General features: G+C 57.0%; 1 protein-coding gene across 3 annotated transcripts; it reads right to left on the bottom strand.

Annotated features, from left to right (window-relative positions):
• Positions 1 to 871: 871 nt before the first annotated feature.
• PROM2 (prominin 2) lies at positions 872 to 13,267 on the bottom strand. Of its 3 annotated transcripts, none has more exons than XM_033100978.1 (24): positions 12,860 to 13,265; positions 12,200 to 12,249; positions 11,610 to 11,812; positions 11,398 to 11,518; positions 11,182 to 11,245; positions 10,881 to 10,970; positions 10,408 to 10,607; positions 10,031 to 10,105; positions 9,161 to 9,224; positions 8,783 to 8,942; positions 8,288 to 8,440; positions 7,656 to 7,779; positions 7,115 to 7,206; positions 6,907 to 6,991; positions 5,017 to 5,163; positions 4,577 to 4,648; positions 3,851 to 3,943; positions 3,661 to 3,735; positions 3,326 to 3,406; positions 3,036 to 3,104; positions 2,231 to 2,320; positions 1,892 to 1,998; positions 1,523 to 1,597; positions 872 to 1,305 (listed from the first exon to the last, which is right to left on the bottom strand). In XM_033100978.1, the coding sequence occupies exons 1-23, from the start codon at positions 13,107 to 13,109 to the stop codon at positions 1,534 to 1,536; spliced, it is 2,529 nt and encodes an 842-aa protein (XP_032956869.1). In that variant the 5' UTR covers positions 13,110 to 13,265; the 3' UTR covers positions 872 to 1,305; positions 1,523 to 1,533. The 3 variants fall into 3 exon arrangements, 2 of the variants coding, with proteins under 2 accessions (XP_032956869.1, XP_032956870.1); XM_033100979.1 differs by having other exon boundaries at positions 3,682 to 3,735; positions 12,860 to 13,109; XR_004422478.1 differs by lacking the exons at positions 872 to 1,305; positions 1,523 to 1,597; positions 1,892 to 1,998 and having other exon boundaries at positions 2,248 to 2,320; positions 3,326 to 3,422; positions 12,860 to 13,267.
• Between the last annotated feature and the right edge of the window lie 12,590 nt (positions 13,268 to 25,857).

The raw sequence follows: 25,857 nt of genomic DNA, 5'->3' as shown, positions 1-25,857 counted from the left end.
CAGCATTTGAGCATGTGTTCTGCGCCAGGCCCCGGCCAAGGGCTTTCCACGCATTGTCACGTTTTTCACAGCCCTGTGAGGAGGCTATGACTCTTCTCTATTTTATAAATGGAGAAACTGAGGACCAGAGGCCACATAACACGTTCGAGGTGCCCCCAACAGGCATTAGAGTGGGCACGCAGGCCCAGGTCTGCCGCTCCTGGATTGGCCTCTCCCCACTTGCTAATTTCTGGGGGAATCCCTGGATGCCTGTGGCCAGAGGAGGCCTTGGGTTCTCCTTTCCACAAACACTCATTAAACACTGACTGTATACAGGGCCCTAAGCTGGGAGACTTAGTGTTCAGGACCAGGGCCAAGGCATAGGTAGTGACAGCACTACAATGGATGGGAGGGCCTGTCCATCTCCTCCTCTCTCTCCTCTTCTTCCCACTTCTGGAACTCAGGGTCCAGCATGCAGAGAGGGCATAGGGATGGACCAGGGACAACCCAGGCCACACGCACAGGAGAAGGAGTAAGGGCCGCAGAGCAAAGCCTGTGTGGCCACCAGGTCTCTCTGGGTGGGGCTTCCTTCTGGGGAGCAAAGGGGAGGCCCCCTCCAGCCCAGATCCCAGGTCCCTTCCCAGGGACCCAGTGCTCAGAGAGGAGCTGAGGGACAGCAGCGCTGTTTCCAACACAGGGTGCAGGCAAGGGGCTCAGCCTTCAGACCGGCTAGGGAGCCAGGCAATCCAGGCTGGGGTCTGTGGAGGGTCCCGGTGGAGGCAGTGGTGGCCCCTTGCCTGCTTGGTGGCTTTACCTGATTAGTTTGGTCAGGCAGGAGGGGTCCCGGGGGTCCAGCAGGTAGTGAGATAAGATAATAGAAGGACAAGGGGAGGAGGGGGCGGAGTGAAGCTGGGGCAAATGGGGAGGGCAGGTGAGGATGGGGGTAAGGACACTGGAGAGGAGAGGGCGGGCACGTGCAGGTGGAGGGGCGGGCGGTGACAGAGCGGGGTGGGCAGGGCCCGCCCTCCCAAGGAGCTGAGGAAGGGGTTCCAACAGGTGGAGAACAGCGTCTTCCTGGTGCTGACACATTACAGTGAGGAGGAGAGGGTTCAGACACCGGGGTTGGCTGTAGAGCTCGGCAATAATTATGTGTGTTTTTGAGAATGAAAGAAGGGGGTCAGGTGCATACAGGGGATGGGGTGGGCTCAGGAAGCTGGAATTGGGGGACACCAGCCTGGGCTCAGGGGGCAAGAGAAATCCTCTGGTCTGGGCCAAGTCAAAGGGGAAGGTGGGCAGCCCTGGGCATCAGCTTGCAGCTAGAAAACCCTGTTATGGATTCAGAACGAGACAGGTAAGGGAGAGGGAGAGGCAGCAGAGCTGGGCCTGTTGGTCCTGCTGCTGGATGGACCAGACCCAACACCGAGACCCCACCAAGTCCCCCAACCTTCCTGCTCTCCTGGGCCCTAGAGACCCCAGATCCAGCCCCATCCTTTCCTCCTCACGCCCCCACCCCTGGCACCAAGGAATTAAGGGGGGGACTCACCTACGGGGGTCCTACAGCTTCAGGGAGGTGACCCGGGGAATGTGGAAGAGCTGCGTCTCCTCAGAGCTGCTGGAGCTGTGGTGTCACAGAAAGAGCATGAGTGGCCCCAGCACAGACCCTCAGCCCCACAAAGGGACAAGCCCGGAGACCCGATCTTCCTGCCTCAGAGGCTCTCTGAGGGCGACAGGGCCCTGGCAGATATGGGGCACGACACGGAGGACCTCTGTGGCCCTGGGACTCCTCAGGGCCAGCACGAGCTTCCCTGGGCTGGGGCATCTCTGGAGGGGTATGGCAGGGTCTGGGGCTCGGTGGCTGGGAGGACGCCTTCCTGGGTCCCTGCTGCCCCCACGGTCCTGGCAGTCCCCTCACCTGAGGCGTTTCCAGATGGGATGGCAGTATTTGGAAGTCTTGATAGCGAAGATGACACTGGGGAGCAGGAAGAAGGCGCACCACCCCAGGCAGAACCAGAAGGCATTCTGGGACAGGGTGGGGGTTCGCTGACCGGGGCTGGGCAGCGACTGCCTCCCCGCCGCTCTGCACCCCAGCACCCCACTGAGTCATGAGGGGCCTGGGGAGGTGTTCTCAGGGCTGAGGGGAGGGCTGGAGAGCGGGCCTGGCGGCAAGGGCTCTGTCTTGCCTCACCTCGCCTCACCTCACGCCCTGCTCACAAGCACCACCCAGGAGCCCAGATGAGCTGGGGGGACTCACCCAAGGGTCAGCCATCATGTCACACAGGATCACACGGCTGTTGTCCAGGGCTCCGGAGAGGGGCTGGCAGGTAGCGATGTGCTGAGTCACCTGTGGCATCAACATGAGGCAAGTACACCCAGGCCCACAAGTGCTTACCCCATGGGCAGACACAGAGGTTGACGGGGACACACATAGGCCCAGGGCCACAGCTGTACAGACACATGCGTGCAGGAACACAGAGACGTGAGGACACACCGATAGGCTCAGCTCCTGCCCTTTCTGTTCCCTGCACCAGGCTGTATTAAGCCCCTCCTATGTGCCCGACACTGTGCTTTCAGTCACACTCACTGAGAGGCAACATGTGTGTGTGCATGTGCAAACACGTGTGCACGCACTCACACAGGCATGCACACACACTCAGGGTTAAGCAAAGTCCCCACCAGCTTCGTGTGACACCCAGAGGCTGGGGTCAGCGAGCACCGACAGGAGCAGGTAGGCTTGGGGGCTGGGTTGCCCTCAGATAGTCTGGGCAAGGGGCCAGCACAAGACGGGCATGGGGGTGAGGTGTGGACAGCACGTCCTGGAGTCACGGCTGGCACCACTCACACTCAGGCCTCCGAGAAGCGCTGCTCGAGGGTGGGTGGGCAGAGCCCAGCCAGTGAGCAGGGGTGTGGCCGCCAGGTTTGGGAGTCTGGGCTCCATCCTGAAGGCCCAGGGCATCCCCAGCGGGGAAAGGAGCAGAGCAGGGTGAATGGCTGGCTCCGCAGGGAGTGACTGACGAGTCGTGGCTCTGAGGCCAGGAGGGGGTGTGCACCCCACTCACCTCCTCTCTCACCCAGGCCGTGTACTGGGAGAAGTAGCCCATCTCCCGGGTCAGGAAGCACTCACTTTCCTGCAGGAAAGAGGGGAGCCCTGGAATGGCAGGAGGCTCAGGAACCAGCACCCCACCCCTTGTGCCTGGCACCATCAGGACAGGCTGAGCTGGCTCTCCTGGGGGCCCCACTGAGGGGACAACGCTGGCAGAGAGGCCTGGGGGTGAGCCTTCGCCTTAGCCCTCACCTCAGCCTTTCTACCCACCTCTGGCCCTGAAGCAGCCCCTCCACCCCGACTCACATTCCTCAGGATACGGGTGGCCCAGGCAGGCAGCTCTCCTTTTAGATGAGTGACCCTGTCCATGACACGTGAGGTCTCCAGCTGTGGGAGAGGAGACCTGCTCAATCAGGGAACAGCCACTCATTTGCTAATTCAACATACAACACACAAGTATTGAGTTTGGCCATAAGGACACAGAGGCCCAAAACGGTAGTCCTCAAAAACCTGCCCACCCACCCCGAATTCTTCCCACTGCAGCCCTCCACCTCCGCTGTGACTGGGCAGAGCAGATGAGGTCCCAAGCCAGCTGGGCCTCTTCTTCCTCCCGCCCTTGGCTGCCCGCCTGCTGCACCCACCCTCCCATCCCCAGACGCCACCTGGAGCTTTGGTGCTGAGGATGCCAGCACTCTGACAGTGACGTTGAGCTTGGCCTGCAGAGGAGAGATGGGGGCGGTGAGAGGAGGAGGGCTGGCGCTGGCCTCCTCCTTGTGCCCTGCCTGCGTGCCCTCTCCCCCAGGCCCCTTCTCCCTGGGCCTCCTGACTTACCACAAGGCTCTGCTGGGGGAGGACCTTCTCCTGGTAGAGATTTCTGAGCCTATGGGCCTCCTCCTGCAGCTGTTTCCCCAGCACAGAACTGCCCTGAGAGGGGAAGGAGACAGATGGCCCCGTGCCCACGACAGGACAGCCTTTGCCAGCATATCCCTTATCAAACAGTTCAAGCAGACACGCTGAGGGATGTCAAAGTGCTGGCTCAGAAATGGAAAACCGAGGCCTCCTGGGCCCGAGCTGGGTTTGGGGGGCCTACGCCCAAGTTCTAGGCCCAGTGCCAGCTCGCTGGATGCCCCTAAGTCAGCCACAGAACCTGTCTGGGCGGCAGTGGCATCTACTGACACAGGTGGGGTCTGTATGATGTCTGGGAAAAAATGTTTCAAAGTCTGAATATTTACAAATACAAAAATGCTCTTTTTTCCCACGCCGTCCTTAGGGGGCCTTTCCCCGCGGATCCCATGAGCAATGAGCACTTAGAAATGCCTATCTGACTGTATGATGTTGGACCAGTTACTTCATCTGGTCTTTACAGATGGAGAGAACGAGGCCCAGACATGTTGAACGACCTGCCCTTCAGCCCCGCGGGGAACCCCGAGCCTCCCTGGTGGGGGCCCTCAATCCCCTGCCGCTGCCCTCATCCCCCCTCACCCGGTCCAACCACTCCCACCCTCTCCTGCCACGCAGGTCTCGCCCTGACTCCTGCCTGCCCTGCTCCCTTCTCACTTGGGTCTGGGCCAGTCCTTCAAGCTCATGGGCCAGCTTTTCCATGTTGGTGTTCACCACGGGCTTCTGGATCTGCAGGCAGATGGAGAGGCCGCGGGGGAATGAACCCCGGCTCCCCGGCCCCGAATTCCCAGCCTTTTCAAAAGCACTGCACACCAGATAAGTCTACTGAGACACCTCAGCCACAGAGGGTTTGACATATGTCAGACATTTTCCATTCGGACTCCCCAAGCAGCACACTGGGGATGGGGACACATTCACTCCCCTCCATCAGGATGGGGGGGCACTAGCACAGGCCTGGGCACGTAGTCTGGGGACACGGCCCAGGGACATGTGGGGGAGCCAAGGGAAGACAGAGGACCGGGACAAGGTGAGACGCACCCCCAGCTCCTCTGTGGGCATGTGTTGTGCTGCGGTCTGGCTGGGGGACCCCTGCTGACCTGGATGAGGAAGCCAGGGTACTGGAGGCCCCCGAGCCCGCTGCTCTGCAGGGCCTGCAGGTCCCGGTGGCCAGCTGGGCTCAGCAGGTCCACGTTCTCCAGGTCCACTTTCAGGTTCTGTAACTCCTGCTCCAGGCTGGCCATGTACTGGGAGGGAGGGGAGAAGGTGGGGGCATGTCCAGCCACTGAGCCAGGACCCCAGAGCTGCTGTCCTGGGTGAGGCGTCCCCAGATCTTCTGGATATCCAGGGCCCTCAACCTGGGCACTCCCCGCCCCAGAAAGGCCCCCATCAGGCTTCCCCCTTGTCCCTCTCTCCTACCCACCCCACCGAGCCCCAACCCTCCTCATCACCTATCTGGCCACTGGACAGCAACACAGACTTTTCCTGACCACCCAGGACGAAACAGCTTCCCAAACCAGTGTTTATCATATCGCCCTGTGTCAAGGTCTTCAGAGAGCCTGTCGCTGTGACATTATTTATGTGTGCACTTGTCTATCGCCATCAGCTCCACCCATTCTGAACGAAATCCTCGGTATCTCGAGCAAAGGCTCACATGGGGTGGGCACAAGACAATGTTGAGTGTGGAAAAGAGAATGAATGAATGAACACAATCACATTTCCAAGACAGCTTAAAAAGGGACGCTCAGAGCTCTCCTGGTGTCCCCGAAAGCACACCTCGTCACACTCATCTTTGCCTCATCAGTTCCTTATCATTTTGTGGGGACAAGCGCTCACAAGATCACATTTGATATGTTGCCACATGGCCCCTGCGGACTGCCTAGTCCTTCTGAACCTGAAGCCCCATCTGTCCAGACTTTTGTGTGAGCTGGACCCCTCCCCTCCCAGGACTGGGGCTGAGACCCCTCCCCATGGGGGCCATGGCTCTCTGCCCAGAGCCCCTCTGCCCAGGCTCTGCTGCAGCCCTCCCTGGGCAGCCTTCATCCACGGGCAGTGTCTATGGCCTAGCACCCGGATGTCGCCTGCTTCATGGGCCTCTCATCTGCTCAGATACACTGCAGGAGGAGGAAGCTGGGGCCTCACTCAAACTGCCCTGGTTATACAGTTGAAGGCATGCCCTTGGCACTGACATCTGAACCACGTGGCTAAGCGGCTGGTGGGCTGAGAATGGCTGGTGGGTTGGAGAGGAGGTTGGAAGGGTCTCAGAGAGGGTGGAGACTCAGGAGTCAGCGTGCTGGGGGTGGGGAGGGGAGATGTGGCTTTTCCCAGGATACGTTTGGGAAGGCCTCCCCAGGGGCCCTGGGACTCAAGGCACCTCCCCCGTCTCCCTTCGGCATGGAGAGAGAAAAGGAGGGAACGCACACCATTATCCAAGTAGGCGCCCTCTCGTGAACTAGCTCTTCTGTGTCCCAGAGCTCTCGTCTGCAAGGATCCACCTCTGCAGTTCTACACACCACGTCCTGGCGCAGTCCAGGGTTAAGGGATCAAATCCCGCCACCCCCTACTGGCTGTGTGAGCTCAGCAAGGGGCCTGGGGGAGCTCTCTCCCCGTGGGACCCAACTTCTTCACCATCGTTCGCACTGTCACCCCATCCTGACTGCCACCTCCTAGCCAAGGCCTCTCCCCGTCAGGACACACACACCGGCGGCTTCTCCCTCACTGTCACCAGCACCTCCGCTGTGTCCCATTTACTTGAGCACAGTGCTCAGAGCTGGTCACAGCCTCCAGGCATTCACCTATCCACCTGGGAATCCCAGAAACCTCCTGGGCTCGGGCCCCGGACCAGGCCCTGAGCTGGCACCTGGGGCCTCTGCCCCTGAGGCACCTCAGTTGCTTCTCACGGGCAAGGAGATGGTCCCACCATAGAAGCAAGGCCAGAGGAGAGGGATCTGCAGGAGGGGCCCCCACAGCCTTCTGGAAGACTCTCTTACCTGGCTCATATCCAGGTACGTCTCCAGGTCGTAGGAGTCATTGAGCTGCAGGACCCTCCAGAGCGCAGCGCCTTTCCTGCACTGCCTGGGGAGGAAACATGGGCATCGGAGACAGTCAGGGGACGGCTGGTGGGCGCTGACGTCCCCGGATGGGACAGCCACCTCGGCCCCTCCTCACACCCGGGCCCCGCCCAGGCTTCCCACTCACTGATAGGCCAGGAGAATGCTGACGTTCTTCTTCAGGCCAAGAAGGTGGGACAGGTTCATGGACGGGGGCAAGTTCCCTGGGGTGTCAGCAAACTGGAGATGGGTTAGGGGGAAGTGAGCCTGGAGCAAGGAGGGCCGGGTCCCGCAGTGCTACCCGGCTCAGCAGAGACCACATCCCTGTACTCCAGTCCAAACCCGCCTCCGACTCAAAGCACCCTGGGCCCTAACCCCCAGCAGGGACCCTTCCCATGAATCTCGGGGATGGGGGCAGCCTGGGCTGCAGCAGACAATCTGGGCTCACCTGCCAGAAGCACTGGGGAACCAGAACAGAGGGGCTCAGGTCTGGGTGCTACTCCTGGGGGCCTCACAGGCTCTCTCCCACTCCTCACCCATTGGTGGTTTTCTGTCTTTCCTGGGCTACGTCCATCCTTCCCCCGTCCCTCTCTCCCTCTTGCCCCTGTGGCACCCACTTCCTTCTAACCCTCTTGCCCTGCTCACATCTCCCTGCACCTCCTCTGGGCCCCAGGGTGGGGCAAACGCACCTTGTAGAGCTCCCCGCTCTCCCAGCTCCGGCACACCAGTGTCTGCACGTTGCCACCCACCAGGAAGGTGGAGAAGACAAGGAGGATGAGGGGTGCAGCAAAGAGGCAGCTGAGGCACACCCCCCTGGGGAAGGCGGAGAAGCGGGGTGAGAAGGGGGGCCCTCTGTCTCCACGCACACCTTGGGCCAGGTGTGAGCCAGTCAGCCCCAGGGCAGAGACCCCTGGGGGGAGAAACTTGGAGGACTCTGCCACCTGGGTCAGGTGTCAGAAATGCAGACTGTGCCCCCCAGGTCTGCCTCCATCCCCACCCAATCGCCAGTGCCCTGGCTGACCCTGGCACTGTCCCGCCCTGGGCCCAGGGCACATAGAAGTGACCAGCTCCAGAGCTCAGCCCTCAACAAGGCCACCTGGCATGGCTAGCCATGACCTGCCAGACGAGGACACTGAGGCCCAGATGGGTTAACAACTGGCCCAGGACCACCCACCAAGTCGGTGCCAGAACCAGAAGTTAAGCCCCATCTCTCGACGCCGGGGACTCGCTCCTGTAGCCACACAGATCTGTCTGTGGGCATAGAGGCACCCGGTGCCCGGTGGGAGAGAGAGACCCCACCCCTCTCTGCAGCCCTTCTTACACATTGAGGACTCGGGCTCCAGCTCTGCCCTTGGCTCCTGAGTGGCTGGGGTCCTCCCGGGCAGACAGCCCCCAGATGCCCAGGTTGAGGCCCACCAGGTTACAGACCACCACAAGCAGGACCACAGAGCACAGCACGCAACCCACAATCCACCTGCCACAGAAAAGGTGAGGGTGTCACTGGGGAGGGATAGGCTGCCATAGTACCTAGAGGCTGAGTGGGGCCACTAAACCCAAGGCTGGGGCTTCAGATGTGTAGGAGTGGACACGTCCTAAAGCCTCCCTGCTCCTATGGGGTCCCCAGGCTCAGATCTCAAGGGCACACAGCCAAGGTGGGGACACAAGGGCCCAAGCAACATGGGATCTTGGCTTAAAGGAGGCAGAGGGTTAGTACAACCAGGCGTTGATGGGGGCCGGAATCGGCCCGATAGCCAAGAGGCTGGGTTACCCACCCGGGATGCCCACCTCCCACCCCAACCCCGCGGGGCCCGAGCACCTGTATTTCTCGTATCTCTGCACCTCCTTCAGGTAGGGGCGGCTACTGTTTTCCACCTTCTCCAGGGCCTGGCTCCAGCGATAGGCTGCCTCCCAGTTTGGAAACGCTTTGGCCAGTGTCTTCAGCCCTCTAGGCTGCTGGGCCACTGCCTTCTTCAGTTCTGCCCAAAGCAGGGGGGGCTTATGGGACGGCAAAGGCACCAGGGGCCCAGGGAGAAGGATGGACAGGACCCACAAAGAGGACCCACGCTCCATCAGCCCCAGCCAAGAGGACAGCCTTCACCATCCTCACTGCCCCACTCCTCTCAACAGCCTCTTGGTAGGGGTGGGGTGGGGGTGGCAACCTGGGCAGCCAGCCTGACCCCGGGCAGGGGCTTACCTTTGACCACGTCAGCCATCTGCAAGGAAGCCAGGAGCGGGAGGGCATTGAAGGTGTTGTTCTCCTGCCAGAGCAAAAGACAGCTGTGCCTCCTGCTCTCTGCCTGGTCCCCCAGCTTGGGGACCCCGACACCACCAGGCCCACAGGGAGAGCTTCCCCCTTAAGGCTCCCAGCTCAGGGAGTCAGGAAAACAGGCTCCCCTTTGTTCTCTGGGTCGAGGGCTTCTTCTCCCCTCCCTGGGCCTAGCCCGACTCAACTCTCCAAACTGTGCTCCTCGAAGACCCCTCCTTTCATCCCCAGCCCTCCTGCCCAGTCCATTGCAGTAGACCCCCAGGCATCCTCTCATCTCCTCCATTCATCCTGCACACGACTGCCAGATCTATTTCCCTAAAGTCCAGCTGCAACCTACTCTTCCAGCCTCAGCTCCCACTTCCTTCCTCCTGAAACCTTCTGCTCCAGCCTCCTAGCACCGCTGACTCACTACTCCCCCAACTTGGGCATTTCCAGGGCCTGGGTCATAGGTGTGGACTAGGCTGCACCTCCCCCTCAGCCATCTCCACCCGGGAGAGCCTGCCTGCCCTCCCGGGCCCAGCTGCACGCTCACCCCCTTGCCACCCCAGCCCCCACCCCGGAGAGCCCTGGATCTTGCTTCTGAGTTCCAGGCCTGCCTCCCCCACCAGGCTGTGTGTACTCGAGAATTGGCACCATGAGATTCCAGCCCAGGGTGCCATGTGACAGGCGAGGCCCTGACGTGACCCAAGTCTTAGGTTTAACTGCGTTCTCACCCCAAAAGGGGGAAACTGAAACCCCTCACTTGTGAGCTCCCAAGCAGGTGAGGGAGAAGTCAGGTAGACTGAGGCAGGCACTCACCTCCTGGACCATGCTGGAGAAGTTGGCCTCCGGGACGCCCTTCAGTCGATGAAGGACATCGTCCACATGGGTCACCTGAAAGTGGGGCAATGACGAAGGCCTGCTAGCAATCCCCAAGGGAGGATGGGGGGCAGAGGTGTCCTGGACAGCAGTGTCCTCGTGTGCAAAACAGGGACCAGAACAGCCCTCCTGCCCTGGTGGCAGTGAGCACTCAGTGCATAGCCCAGGAAAGTGGTTGCCCCTCAGCCAAGATGGCCATCAGCCCTGGGTGTGTGGAGGGGGTGGGGTTTGCCTCAGGAAGCACCGGAACCCAGGCTGCCCGGGGCCCCGCGGAGCCTCAGGCCCCCTTGCTCTAAGGGCCTGTGTCCAGCCTGCACCTGGCTGAAATCAGCTCCCAGCTCCAGGTCACCGGCCTGGCGCAGGCTCTCCGCGCAGCCCCGGCAGCCCGGCTCCTGCAGGAGGTCATGGAGTCGCTCACGGCACACGGAGACAGCCCGCTCCAGGTCCTGCTGCCTGTCCTGCAGCTCCAGCAGGGTGGTGTTCAGGGCCCGGAGGTGGTCCACAGAGACCTGCAGGGCTGGGACCCCACCCACACCTGCTCTGAGCAGTCCCCACTGACGACTCCTACGCACAGGCCTCCTCCCCCAGCCACAGGGACCTGCCCATTTCAACTTCTGTCTTATCCAGGAAATGGCCCCAGGGCATGTGTTAAGGCAGGATGTGCGCTAAGTGCCCGAGGGGATCCCAGGATAAAGCCAGGGGTAGGGCTTGCTGAGGCAGCAAGAGAAATCCAGGGCTGAGTGAGGTGGGGCGCCCCCCAGATACCACCCAGGACACTGGTCCCACTCACCCTGGCCCAGGCTGCGCAGTGAGGCCAGCGTGTCATAGACTGTGCTCCTGAGCTGGGTGTGGATCGTGCTCCCGAGGTTCGTGGCAATGTCTGGAGAGCACAGGGCAGGCTACACGCTGGCCCCCAGAAGCTAAGAGCCCTCAGGCCTCCCCAGGCCAGGCACAGGGCTCTGCCCAAGGTGGCTGCTGTGCTGCCAGCTGGGCCTGATCCCCACCCCTGTGACAGTGTCCTAGGTGGAGCCCAGGAAGAGGGGATGAGAGGAGAGGGCCCCTCAAGGCAGGCCTGGGGCTGTAATCCTCACCATCCAGGTCCTTCAAGACATGTTTCTGGGGCAGGGAGAACTGCTGTGCCACAGCTTGCAGCTCCTAGGCACACAGAGCCGTGAGGCTGTCATCTTGTCACTCAATGGCCCCCTCCGGTCCCTCCCCAGCCCTTCCCGAGGCCCTTGGGCACTCTGTCCTGCCTGGGCCTGGTGCTCATGGTGGCATGTGAGAGGGAAGTGTGACTCGGTGCTCACCTGGGGGACATCGGAGACCAGATGCCGGAGACTGAGCAGCATCTGAGGCACGGCCTCGGCACTGGGGCCCGTCTGCTCGTGCACACGCTGGTTGGTGACAAAGGCACAGACGACACCAATCCTGTGGGCCAGGGGTGGAGGAAGGGGCTCGCTGGATGCCCGTGGGCACCTCGGCCCTGCCCACCCCTCCCGCTGACCCAGGCGCCCCTCACAGCAGCACGAGGGTGGTCAGCAGCAGGAAGGTCATGAAGGTGCCGCGCTCACAGGCCAGCTCCTTGTGCTCCATCTTCGCTGGGCCCCTACAGCGCCGGTGGTCGCGGCAACACCAAAAACAGAGCCCGGCAGTGGGCACCACCAGGAGGTAGAGGCCCGCGATGACAGCGCACACCACATAGCCCGCCTCGTATCGCACAACCTGGGAGGGCGGCAGGGCGGCAGGGCGGAGGGGCTGGCTGACGCCACCGGACACCAGAGGGCAACCAGAAGCAGGGGTGCACATGGAGGGGCACTTTCATGCATGTCCTTGAGCCCATGTGAGGTGCACGTGTCCTTATTGTTGTTTAGCACTTAAAGCTGAGGGAAGTGTCCTCCAGGGAGCTCGGGGCTCCCTGCAAATCCCAGGGCGTTAATGGCAGAGCTGTGGTTTGAAATCAGGCCTGTGACTGCAGCACTCACAGAAGAGGAGAAGGGATGCCCTAGACCCCACCCTGGGTGGCAGCCAGCCAGGAGGGCTGAGCTGAGGGGGACTTCCTACTTCTGCCTCTCAGGCTTGGCCTTGAACTCCCTTGGGCCCCCGCCTCACCTCATCCACCTTCACGGAGGCCGGTTCATTCAGCAGGGCCCTCACCAGCTCTACGGAAAGAGTCAAGCTGGGGCTGGGGGACAGCGACTGCCCTGCCCCTGTGCCCTCTCCCACTGCCAGGTGAGGGTGGGCATTCCAGAGAGGCTCCTTCCACCCCTGAAAGCCCAGTGCCATCATTCCCAGACCTCAGGGCTGCCACAGGAGACTGTGGCTGAGGGGAGGCCTGGCCAAGCCCTCCCTACAGGTGGGCCCTGCTGCAGGAAGCCACCAGCCTAGTTAAAAGCAGAGAAAGGCCTGGCCCAGCAGCCCTTCCTGTCAACAGACAGGGGACAGGCTGAGGGGGCCCTGCAGTCCCTCTCCCCCATCCTCCTAACCCCCAGCACCACTAGACCCAGAGAAAATCTTGACCAGGTCTTTGGGAACTTCTAATACAATTTCCTCTATTTTAGGACAGAGAAACAGGCTCAGTGAGGAAAAGGGGCTCGCCCAAGGTCGCACAGGAAAGTACTGGAGGGGTCTCCAGGAGATGCCCCTGGTCAGGAAGATGGGGATGGAGAATGCTGGGGACCCTGCCGTTCAAGCGCCCCACAGTGGAGGGGAATAAGGGTGCTGGCTAGGACACAATCCCTCCCGAGGCCGGCCGGGGGAGGGCGCACTCACCGGTAGGGAAGGGGTTGAGCTGCACTGCGGAGAGGAAGCTGCGCACGGTGCCATAAAGGTGGTCCAGGGGGCCCGGCGCGCGCACGCGAGGGGCCAGCCACCGGGACCTGGCCGCTGGCGCGAAGGTCAGGTGCGCAGCCGGGCCAAGGGACCCGCAGTCCGCTGCCCACGACCCCGGCAGGCTCAGGGCCAGCATCAGGCCCAGGCCCAGGCCCAGCAAGGGCGCCAGGAGACCCGGTGCGCGCGCCATGGGGTCGCCGGTGGCTGTGGAGCAGGCAGGAGCGGGTCTCAGGCGGCAGAGAGTGCGGTCGCAGCGCGGGGCCAGGCGTGCATCCTTCGCCAATCTCCAGTCCCTGGGCTCTCAAAACTGGCCCGACGGGTTTGGGCTCCTGAACTACCTGGGCGCCAGCCCAGAGCGCTGGAAGGACAGGGCGGAGGCCTGGAGTAGGGGGGCAGGGCCTGGTCAGACCCGCCCTCAGAAGCCTGGGGTGGGAGCCTGGGTCCCCTCACTCCTCCTCAGGTCCTCCCGGAGGGCCGCTTCCCAGACAGGTAAGGGACACATTCAGTGGCCCTGGGTTATCTAGGGTGGCCCAATTTCAAGTAGTATATTCCATGCCCAGATCCAGCAGCCCAATCTGGGAGCTGGGAAAACAGCCCCCCAGGAAGCTCTGGCCCATGGGTGGCAAGCTCAGCCTCACAGGCCCAGGACCCAGACTCCTCCCCCAGCTCTCTCTGGCCTGCTGTGTCCCCTCAGGTCACGCCTGCGCCCACTGCCAGGCCAATGGAGCAGAGAGGCCACCGGGCTATGTCCAGAGTGGCTCTCCAAGGGGCCACTCAGGCAGGCACAGTCCTTTGGGAGGGTGAATCCCGACAAAGCGGGCCTTTTGGCCCAGCAATGCCCCATCCAGTCCCAGCTGAAAGAACTGATGCAGGCTATGCCAGAGATGTGTCTACACAGGTCTGTTTGCTAAATGGCTCGGTGCCCATACTGAGAGGCAGCCCGAGGCTGAGCAGGCGGGGGAATATTGCTACGTGGTGGGGATGACCCTGGCAGCATTGTTCATGATACCAGAAACAGTCCTGACGGCCACCCTGGCCAAGGCATTGGTGAAATGAGCATCTCGCGTGACACACGGGGCAGCCGTTAAGGAAAATGCTGTGGAAATGGCTCTTCTGACCTGAAAGATACTCAGTGCATGAATGGGTGCAAATGGCAGATTCCGGAGCAGCACGTGGAGTGAAGGGCTGCATCTGCTCATGGCCAGGTGAAACCACGGGGACTTTCTACTTCTCTTCTGCTCATCCCTCCGGCATCATTTCTTTGCAGTAAACATGTTACTTGTATTAAAAGAAGTAACAGAAGTTTGTGAGTCTCCACGGCAGCCACCCCCAGCCCCCCACCTGCCCATGGCCTGGGAGCCCTGGAAGGAGGGGCTGGGACTGCTGCCCAGGTTTACAAGGTGGGCGAGCCGTTGGGGGTGGGGAGGAGAGGCATCACTTAGGTCTGAGTCAGGGCGGGGCCACCGCGGCACCCTGACCTTCTCATCACTGCCCCCACAGTGTTGTCAGAGCTGGGCCATAAGAGGCACAGCGTAGAAGCAGTAGTCCAGTTAATAACGGGGTGCAGACAGGAACCAGAACCTCATCAAAGGGTGACTCAGAGACGAGGACCGGGGCTGCCCTGAGGAATGGGCTGGGGGTGTCCTGGCTCCTCAGGTCCAGGGCGGGTCCGGGTCAGCACTGTCCCTGGAGGCCCAACACCAGAGGCCCCACTCTGCCCTGTGACTGTGCCGAAAAGCTAAACACAGGCTGTGCCCAACTCTCACCCTGCCCGTCTGACTGTCCTGAGCCCAGCACCTGTGCTGGGGCCCTGGGCCCCCTGGAGGCTGCCATCAGGAAGGCGGGTCTCCCCAGAGCCTGCCTGTTCTTCCTCTGTCTCCTGGTCCAGTGCAAGCTGTTAGAAAGAATTACTCCCTGAAGATCACGTTCTGACTTCAGTTCTGCCACCAGGAGCCTGGAAATAGCCGTTTCCCAGAAAGGTCCAATCCACATACGGTGCAATAGGTAGCTGCCACTCGGGCTTTTTCGTATGTTTTGACTTGGGTGCACTGGGGGCAGGGAGTTTAGGCCCCAGCTTCCCCAGGAGCACGAGAAACCCGTGGGGCTTTGGGCCATAAACAGCCCAGGCTCCCCGGCCCTCTCTGTCACTCTCTCTTCTCAGCTAATAAAATTAAGCCAATCAGTGACCACTGCTATTGTTTTCATAAATGTCTATAATAAAAGCACTGTACCTGGAAGGTAGGATTTCCCCAAGAAAAAAAGGAAGCGTACCAAGCCTCTTTCTTAGCCAAGGGGTAGGAGAGTTAAGACACTGAATCTGCCTACTGGACAGGTGGATAAAGTGAGGCCTGCAGAAGGGGCTTTCCCGAGTCAGGGGCCACACCAGAACCCTCCTCCACAAGTAGGATCTCGATGGAACGATCTATCATCAGATTGCCCAGTTGCCCCCGCACCCCCCACCCGACTTCCCCGACCCCAGCCCCATCTGGCAGAGCAGGTGGAGCTCAGAGGCAGCCCTGGGCACAGGGCAGAGGAAACTGACCACATAATTGAATTCCTAGGAGGGCTGAGCAAGTGGGCTACGGGGGCTGGGCTGGCTTGTAGCTGGAAGCTTCCTAAAGTGGGAGGAGCTCCTGGGTGGTGCTGTTCTGCCTCCTCCTTTTATTCATACCTTTCTGGGCATACCTGCATGTCCCTTCCTCCTGCTACCCCCTGAGGTCTTCTGACCTGGAAATTCTTTGGTTGACCTGGGATCAGCTAACCCTGGTTACCTTGGGAACACTTCCTGGGGCCACTTTCCCAACCCCTGACTCACACATTCTCAGAAGTTCGTTGGGCCCCAAACCCCAGAGCCCTGAAGTGGGGGAGGGGAGTGTGGAGGTGGAGACCTGCACAAGGGGCGGGACTCTGCCCTTCAGAAAGCAGTTGGACCAGAGGACACGAGGTGTGGCCACCTGCTGGGGACAGACAGGAGGAAATGTCCAGCTGTCCTCAGGGAAACAGCCGGCCAGAGGGCTGGTCCCTCTTCTTGGGGCCTCAGGTGTCTACGCTGTGCCCTGGCAACAGGGAACAGGTCGTAAACTATCCCAAGGGGACAAAGGCCCTTCTGATGGCAAGAAGCAAACGGGCAGAAAGAGAAGTTACCTCAGGGACAGGAAGCATTGAAGAGTGCGTGCCTGGGAGGTGGAGCTGAGCCTGGGGGCTGCGGCCGGTCCAGTGCCCTCTGCTCTGTCTCAGCTGACCGCACACTGTCCAGGGTCCTCTGCGTCCAGCAGGGCAGAGCAGGGCGTCCCATCCTGCCAGTCTGAGTTGACCCATTCTCCCAGATTGGCTGTTACCACAGCCACAGCACAACAGCACACTGAATCCTGGCAGGAAAAACTGATGGCCCCAACCAGAGGTGGCGTCCCCCAGGCCACGACGATCTAGCCCTCTGCAACAGCCTTACATACATTGTGCAGTCACGGCTACTGGGGCCATCACCATGGTTGGCAGGTGTGTGGGGACAGTCCTCTGAGCAGAAGGTAACACTTAAAAGGTGTTGGTCACAGTCGTGGGAACAGAACTCTTGTTCCAAAAACCCACCAAATGCACGTCACTCACTAAACGTGTCATTCCGAGAAGCTCTGGGTGAGAACACATGAAAGGGGATGAAGAGCTGGCTAGGTGGGGACGTTCTGGAGAATTCCACTACCATGCGTCCAGACCTCTTGTCCCTCATTCCTGCACCCAGCCACTCATCTGTGTGTTTTGGTGCCACCTCCTGGGCACGTCTCCAGAATGGACCATGGAAAATGCAGGTTGCCATGGGACTCTTGGATCAAAGGGGGTCTCGCACCAGCCTCAGGAGAAGAGTGAAAGCTGTCATCTGTCCCACCAGGGCCTTCGCCACTGGGGTCCCTTCAGTCACCTGGCAGTTTCCTGCAGTGCTCCCTCACTGTCGCACTCCCCTCCCTCCTTCCCTGCCCACACCATCCTCCTTCTCCACCCCTACTCTTGCACCCCTCTCTGCTCATCCTCTAAGACTTGTCCGTGTGGCCATCTCTAGGAGGCACCGGCCTCCCAGCAGAGTGAGGGGTCTCTTCGGGCCGCTTCATGCTACCTGTGTACAAGTCTGTCTGCCCATAGGTATGGACTTGTACTGTATCCACCCTCAGCCCCAGCACAGACCCCAACCCGAGTATTTTCCATAAGTGTCTTCCTGGCTTGAGGAAAGCAAATTTCAAAACATTGAAAGACAAACATTTTCTCGCGACCAGAGAGTCTGAAAGTGAATGTGACTCAAAGATGGATGGGAGCATCTCCAAACTGAAATCTGAGGGTGTGGTGGTGAAAGAACCTGTGTGGGAGGGGTGGGGCAGGGCGGGACAGGATAGGGGAGAGGCCTGTCCCTGGGAACTGCTTCGTGAGCCTTGCTAAGCAGTAAGGACAGGCGCAGCCCAAAGTGAGGCCACATGACATGCGTGGGGGTTTCTGCAACGTTCTGGGGAGTTCCTGACAACCACTGCAGGCAGGTGTGGCTCTTACAGGGCCCCTTGGTCGTGTTGGGACCTCAGGCAGACCCCTTTGTCAGAAGTGGTCAGAGTGGGGAGGGCAAGGGCCCGGCCACACAGAGACGGCTGTACTCTGTCTGTGCTCTGGTTCGCGTGGCAGGATGAGCTTTGAGGAGACAGGAAGAAAACTGGTTTCCGAGCCTCGGGGCGGGTGGGGCCTCACATTGTCCTTGAGCATGCTGGGGGCAGCCTCTGCCTCTCCGAGAGCCTGACTTCAGAAGGAAATAGTCACAGTTGGAGATGAGCCACTGGCCCCATTGGAACATCTCATCCAGTCTGCCTGTCACAACAGGTGTGAGGGAACGCTGTGGACTGTCCCTGTTGGCAAGTGCCAGGCACCCTTCCTTCCTCCTGAGGCCTCCGGGCAGGACCACTGACGAGGCACTCGGGACTCAGTCTGAGCCCTGAGTCCCCTCCTGGGCACATTCATGCCAAAGTCTTAGCTAGATCTTACATTGCAGCTGGAATGAGTGGCCCCCACCTTTGTCCCCTTGCGATGTGGGGGAACATGGTGTAGGCATGGAGGCCCCTTTCAGTGAAGGCTAGAAGAGGGGGTTAGGCTGGAAAGAGGAGCCCACGCAGCCATAACCGGGAGACTGAGATGGGTGACGCCCAAGGGCGGAGAAGTGGTGCCTGCATTCTCCAGCAGAGTTTCAGCTGGAGAGACGCCTGCTCTGGGTCAGTCTGTCTTCTGCTCAGCCCACGGCACACAGTCCAGAGGAGAGGTGCCCGGTCCTGATGACAGAATGAGGTCCACTGGAAGGTGGGTTGGAACCCACAGCTGGCAATGGAGCCAGGAGACGTGCAATGGGCAAGTCACAGATTCCTAGATGCGTAACTGCTTGTGGAAACAGAAAGACATAAGGGATTAGCTGACCACAAGTCAGCATGAGCCAGTAATAAGGCCAGACACCAACATGCCTTGGTAATACTAGCCGGCCCCAGAGGTCAAAGGTCCCCTGCAGAGGCCCAGTGTCCTTGTCCTGTGCTGCTTGGCCCTGCTCTGCAGCTTTACTTCCTCTAGAGACAGCCGTGAGCAGATGGGGCCAGAGACCTGTGCCCCGGCCAGGAGTCACCGAGGGTCCAGATGGGAGACAGGAAGGTCAGGGCAAGACCGCACTGCCTTCTGGCCCTTCTGCCAGAAGCAGCCAAGGACCTACCCTGCCCTGCTCAGCCCACGCTGCTCACCTGCATCCCCTGTGCCCCTGGAGACCTGGCCGCCCAAGCCTGGGGCACGGCCTCTGCAGGACAGGAATGAAGATGAGGACGAGGGCAGTACAGCGTCTCCACGCTCCACTCCCAGCAGCACTTCCCTTTCTCCTGTGCGTTCCACAGGATGTGGACGGGGCTGACAGTGTCGGGTCCCCCTAGACTGGGGAGAAGACATAGGGACCCTGACACCCAAGAGGTCACAGGCACCCCTGCAACAGGCCCCACAGAAGGCAGGATGCTGTACACAGGAAGGAACGCACGGGGGCTTTTCTGGGCCTCTTTGAAAGGGACAGTGTTTTCTCTGTGGGTAGCCAACACCCTGTCTACTAAAGAAGGCTGGTTCCAAGATGAGGCCCCCACTGTGACAGGGGTCGGCCACGCACACTTACTGCCAGTTGAAACTCTGGTGTCACAAAACATAAAATGTGGACATGCTCCCGAGAAGTGACAATGTTGGGTTACACAGCAGTCTGTCCCCTACACGAGGCAGCAATGTAAACTGTGGGAGGAGGGGCTTCTGAGTCACATGACCTCACCTCAAGAAATGAAGGGGGACAGTGACAAACTGTTCATTCCCTGCAAACCTTCTCTTCCTGACAAGATGCAAGTCTCCAACTATCAGGAGAACTGGTCTCGCTGCAGCGTGGGGAACTGTCACCTGAGCAGGGGACTCTGCTGCTCAGCCAGCAAGGACAGAGCAAGATGAAATGGAGGCCTCCACATAGCTGAGAAGTGCCAGACTGCTCACCAGAATCCCCTGCTGACGTCTGCTTGCACCCTACTAAGTGTGAATCCCGGGGAGGGGTTCAGGCATTGCAGCTCCCCGGGGGTTGTGGTGTAGCCACCGCCACGGTCAGGCCCAGCACCCATGTAAGACAGCAGGTCTCATCCTGGAGGGCAGGGGTGCCCCACCTCCTACACTCCTGAAGGGGGCATGGGGAGGGGATGTCAGGACTCCATTCCTACCTGTGGCCATCTCCACCCCCACTGTCCCCATCTGTGAACCACGGCCGGCAGTTTCGGGGACCGGATCAATACAGGGCTGGGGTGTACGTGAGAAGCAGAGTAGGCAGCACACTGGGCCCCTCAGCTTCTCTGGGGTGGATGTCAGGCAACCAGAGCATCCCGGAAGCTTTCAGAGAGAAGGGGCCTTTGCTCAGGTCACAGTGGGGCACAGCGGGCACCCCCTCTCTAACTCTCTCTCTGACAGAAAATCCTGCGACTTGACTGCACCTGCCAGACTCTGGAGGAGCCGTCGGCCCTGGCCCCCCGGCACTGGCCGAAGGCAGGCCTGCCTGTCCCAGAGCCCACAGCACCATGGAGACTGACCCACGCACAGGTGGCTCACCTGATCATAACACTCCCTGACTTCAAATACCTCTGGGCGACACGTGCCCCTAAAAAGTCTTGTCCCCAATGCTTGTCGGCCACTAAGGCAAAGGCAGCACTCCACCTTCATCCAGCCCCAGCTCAGGTCCCACCCGGAGGCCCCTGAGAGGGACTGCAACTGCATTTCCCAGCCTCACGGTGGTTGGGTGGGGCCATGTGACTAATTCTGGCAAACGGGCTCTAAGCAGAAGTAAAGCGAGTTATTTCTCGGCTAAAGCACAGCAAAGCAGCTGTAAGGTCTTACGAGTCCTTTCCCCTTCCGGGGGCCCCTGAAGCCACATATGGAGATGGCCACACGTCACAGGACGGTACACCTCCCACAGTCTGGCTCCCTGGGTCTTGGCAGAGCTGTCAAAGCCAAACCCCTGAGACTGCACCCCTGTACACACACACAAGCCCTGGCCAGCATCAGACATTGCAGAGTGAAAACTAGTCCTTGCTGGGCTAGGCTCTGATGTCAGAGGCATCGCCTGGAATGCTTTAACTAAACACGCCACGTGTACACCAGGCACTCTGGGCACCGCCACACACTGCTCAAACCTCTTGCCATCAGCTGTTATCTCTAGTGACACCTGCCACAACCCTCCATCCCTGGACACAGACACACTGATGTTGTCTCCACGCCCACGTGTCAGTTCTTCGTGCCTCCATCTCTCTGCTGTTGAACATGCTGTGTGTTGACCCACGGTCCTTGCATAGTTGTCTGGACTAAGCCTCCCACTGCTCCATCCGGCAGGGCCTCCTCTGCGCCTCCATGCTGGGCCCGAGGTCTGAGGCCCCAGCCTGTCTCCACAGCCAGACCTCTCCTCTCACCGGGAGCTTGAGATCGCATCTCCATCACTGGAAGAACTCGGAGCAGACTCACCTGCATGCTGCTCAGAACAGCTTTTCCATTTGTTGACGGAGCACAGGAGTCAGCAGGTGTTGGCGATTGAGAAGAATCAGCCCTGCACTCCTAGCCCTTGGGTGCTCCAAGATGGTAACCAGTCTGATGTCAGGTGGCCTAGATGATAGATGCCAGCTGGTCTGGAATATTCTTCCCTAAGTCCTTCAGGAGTGGTCAGAGGGTCATTTATAGGATTTATACGTCTACTTCCAGGTATAGCTGGAAAGTTCAAAAGTTCACGTTCCCAGGCTACTTAAAATAAAAGTAGAACATTCTCCCTGTGCCTCAGCCTACGGCTTCGAGTAATTTAGCAGCTTGACTATAGTGGTCCCCTTTATTTCTTCACTCCTTCCTCAAGTACGAGGCCCTCACTTGGGACAGAACCTCCTGGAGAGCACACTTCTAGGCAAGGGGAAGGAGACTCAGCTCAAGGCCTCTCCTTTGTGGGGTCCCAAGAGACTCCTTCAGCCCCTTGCCCAGGGCACCTGCCACCAGGTGTTCCTTCTTCCCACCTGCCAAGCTGGGGTCAGAGCCACCTTCCCACCGCAGCTCATAACCTGCCTCCCCAGCCTGAGTCCTCTGGTTGTTTCTATGGCACTGTCGGTGGGACTGCAAATTGGTGCAGCCACTAGGGAACCCTGTATTTTGGGAACTCCTCCCCCGCCCATCTTTCAGTGGGACCTTAAGCACATTGCCTTGATTACCTGCAATGGTGGCACATTGGCTCACTGGATATAATTTTTGGAAAAAGATAAAAGTCGTTTTCAGCTAAGCACGGTGAATTAAGCAGGTAATCGAGATGAGTAATACTGTCTGCTGAAAAATGAGTGATGATGATGACAACAAAACCAGTCCATTTTAGTGGCTCCGGACAGCTCAGGTATCTACCTACCTCCTGTGAGCTGGCCCCGCCCGGGCACCGGACTGACTGGTGCAACACTGCCACCTGGTGAAGCCGAGGGGAACTACCGGGCGGTTCTTACAAGGCCAGAAAACCCTTAAAAATGTAAAACGGAAGGTCCTGGGCCTTCCACAGCAGAGTTCGCCTGCTTCCCCCTTTCGCCAGAGTGTTCCCGGAAGTTAAATCAATGTGATCTATTCGTCTACCTCTAAGTCTTTGCTAGGCAGTTCATATTTCCTACCTTCCCTCTTTATGTCTTTTTAAACTCTCAGACATACATCACATATACACACACACATATATTTATACCCATTTTAGAAAACTTTTATATACATTGCATGCATCAATCTTAACTGTATAGTTTTGACAAACAGATCCGCGCTTGTGTACTCCACACCCCCATGGAAATAAGGAGCATTTTCATCACCCCAGACAGTCCCCTCGGGCCCTTCCCCAGCAATTCTCCTCTATGAGGCAGTGATACTTCTGTTTTCTGTCACCGTGGATTGGTTTTGTCTTTTCTAGAGTTTGATATAAGCGGAATCATATAGTATGTGCTGGAGTGTCCTGGTGTCTTTCACTCCATGCTGTTGGAATCTGTCAGGGTAGTTCATTGTTTTCATGTTTGGTAGTAAGTAGTCCATTGTGTGAATATGCCATCATTTGTTTTTCTGTTATGCTGCTGATGGACATCTGGGCTGTTTCCAGTTGTGGCTACTAAGAATAGCACTACTAGGGATGTTTTTGTATAAGTGTTTTTTGAACACATGCTTTCACTTCTCTTATGTAAATATTCAGGAGTCAGATTTCCGGGTCAATGGGTAGGTATGTGTTTACCTTTATAAGAAACCACTAAACCATTTACCAAAATGGCAGGAGCGTTTTTACCTTCCCACCAGAAGGGCGTGAGTCTCCTTTTATTTCTAAAGTTGGGAGGAGTCCAATTCCAAATGACAGTAAGATAAGAATAAGCATTCATATACACGATGAGGTCAGCGTTAGGTGAGGCGGATTCTATAGAACGCCCCACATTGTAAAATGGAAATGCTGGATTAAAACATCATCTCTGCTCATAAAACTAAAAGCTATCACCTCATGCCTGTTAGAATGGCTGTTATAAAACAAAACAAAACAAAATAAAACAAAACAAGAAATAACCAATGCTGGTGAGGATGTGGAGAAAAGGGATCTCTAGTGCACTGTTGGTGGGATTGCAAATTGGTGCAGCCACTATGGAAAACAGTATGGAGGTTCCTCAAAAAATTAAAAATAGAACTACCATATGACCCAGCAATTCCTCTTCTGGGTATTTATCTGAAGAAAACTAAAATGCTAACTCAAAAAAAATCTGCACCCCTGTGTTTACTGCAGCATTATTTACAATAGACAAGATATGGAAGCAACCTAAGTGTCCACAGATAGATGAATGGATAAAGAAGAGGTGGTACATATACACAGTGGAATACTACTCATCCATGAAAAATAAGGAAATCTTACCATTTGTGATAATGTGGATGGACCTTGACCAATTTATGCTAAGAGAAATAAGTCAGAGAAAGACAAATACTGTATGATGTCACTTATGTGTGGAATTTAAAAAACAAAAACAGGAACTCACAGGTACAGAGAACAGATTGGTGGACGACAGAGGTGGTGGGTGAGGGTGGGTGAAATGGGAGAATGGGGTCAAAAAAACCAAATTTCCAGTTATTATTAAGTAAATAAGTCAAAGATGTGTAAAGTACAGCCCAGTGACGATAGTTAGCCATACTGTCCCATATATTTGAAAGTTGCTAAGAAAGTAGGTCTTTAAAGTTCTCAGCACGAGAAAAAAGTTTCACTATGTACGTGGATGGAAGTTGACTGAACTTCCTGTGGTGATCATCTTATATCCATCTGTCAAATCATTATGTTGACACTAACACTAACACAGGGCTATGTGTCAATTGTATCTCAATTAAAAAAAAACCCAAGTGCTACCTCCAGAGGTCAAGACAAACAAGACTCATTCCTTACCCAAAGGAGCCAATGGTCCTTGGAGGATGGTTGACAAACTGGAACTCTGATGCTTCACTGAGGGAGGTGCTGAAAACCCTCTGACATTATCTTCTAAAGCGTAACATATGCCTTGCAAAGTGACCCAGGAATTTCACTCCTAGGCATATATTCTCAAAAGAAAAGCATATGTGTACCAGGACTGTTCATAACAATTATGAAGTCAGACAATTAAGCTCGCAAACTCATCCTAGAAAAAGTGCTCCATACCTCACTGCTGGTCACCTTCGAAATACTCCCCTTGGGAAGCTGTACACCGATGCCAGCACCTAGTCCACCCTTCTAAGCAATTTTGGAACTCTTTTTCTGGAATGGCCATCAGAGCTGTCGTTGTATTACCCTTGATGTCCTGAATGTCATCGAAATGTCTTCCTTTCAATATTTCCTTTATCTTCAGGTAAAGAAAGAAGTCATTGGGGGCCAGATCAGGTGAGTAGGGAGTGTGTTCCAATACAGTTACTTGTTTACTGGCTAAAAACTCCCTCCCAGACAGTGCCCTGTGAGCTGGTATATTGTAGCGATGCAAGAGCTATGAATTGTAGGCGAAAAGTTCAGGTCATCTAACTTTTTCACGCAGCCTTTTCAGCACTTCCAAATAGTAAACTTGGTTAACTGTTTGTCCAGTTGGTACAAATTCATAATGAATATTCCCTCTGATATCAAAAAAGGTTAGCAACATCGTTGCAACAAGTTTGCAAACTTAATTGTCAGACCTTGTATATTCAGAATAGCCCAAACGGAAAACAACTCAAATATCCATCAATAGTAGAATAAAGAAACAAACTGAGTATATTCATACAGTGGAATACTATACCATCAGCGAAAAAGAACAAAGTACTGATATATGCAAGATGGTTCAATCACACAAAGTATGAGTGAGGAAGCCAGACAGGAAAGAGTATTACATACTATGTGATTTTATTTAAGTGATGACCAAGAACAGGTAAAACTAGTTGAGGATGACAGAAAACACAGAGGTGGTTACCAGAAGGGCTGGGAGGTGAGAGGTGGTGAGGATGAGGTTTGGGGTGGGTGACCGGGAAGAGCCTGGGGGTCCTTCAGGAACAGTGGAGACATTCTGTATCTCAACCTACAGCTGGTTGATGGTTACGTGGGTTTATGTTCATGTAAAAATGCATCACACTGTATGCTGAAGATTTACACGTGTCAGGGATGTTAAATCTCAATTAAAATAATATTTAAAAAGAAATCTATGAACTCATAGTGATACAAAAAACAAACCACCACCACCACCACCACCAACAACAACAACAAAAATACCTCAGGTGGGAGGTGAAGACAGAAAGCTCTTCTTTCATAAGAATGTCAGCCACTAAATGTAGGAGGAATAACAGAATTAGAAAAACACCATTTTGTAAGTGCTAACTTACTAATTATTCAGAAAAGGATGACCAGTGGAGTCTGGAAACACTAGATCAAAGGCTGCTGGGGAGCAAGATACTCATAGATTACTTATTACGTCCACAGGGAGAGGTTGTTAATTATGACGCAGCGATCTGGACAACATGTGAACAAAACACTCACGCTCAGCATTAGGGAAAACAGGACAAATTAGCATCTTGAGTCTCTTGATGTGACTTAGTGAGAACTATACAACATCTATGCAGACTTATTGCCAAAATGCTTCGTCTGCCTCTAACCATGAGAAAACAATCAGACAATACAGGTTGTGGGAGATTCAACAAAACTGGCCTCGGCTCCTCAAATGTTAGTGTCATGAAGACAAAAAGGTGGAAAGACCGTCCTAGATGGAAGGAGAATTAAGAGGCAGGATAAGTAATTGTAATGTGTCGTCATTGATTGGGCACTGGACCACGGGGCTGTAAATAACATTTGGGGATCACTGTGGAGAAATTAAAACTGACCACATGTGAGATAAATTATTGTACAAATGTTAGATTTCTTGGGTTGAAAAAGTTGG

The sequence above is a fragment of the Rhinolophus ferrumequinum genome, assembly GCF_004115265.2.
Source record: "Rhinolophus ferrumequinum isolate MPI-CBG mRhiFer1 chromosome 13 unlocalized genomic scaffold, mRhiFer1_v1.p Super_scaffold_3, whole genome shotgun sequence".
Taxonomy (NCBI): domain Eukaryota; kingdom Metazoa; phylum Chordata; class Mammalia; order Chiroptera; family Rhinolophidae; genus Rhinolophus; species Rhinolophus ferrumequinum.
Note: the sequence above shows the minus strand (reverse complement) of the source record. Positions and strands in the feature narration are given on the sequence as shown.

Coding starts and splice junctions, on each gene's coding strand:
- PROM2 (XM_033100978.1), bottom strand. CDS start 13,109: ATGGCGCGCGCACCGGGTCTCCTGGCGCCCTTGCTGGGCCTGGGCCTG. Junction 10,106..10,407: donor TGGGAGCTGATTTCAGCCAG/GTGCAGGCTGGA, acceptor CCCCACTTTCAG/GTGACCCATGTGGACGATGT. Junction 4,649..5,016: donor ACCCTGGCTTCCTCATCCAG/GTCAGCAGGGGT, acceptor ATCTGCCTGCAG/ATCCAGAAGCCCGTGGTGAA.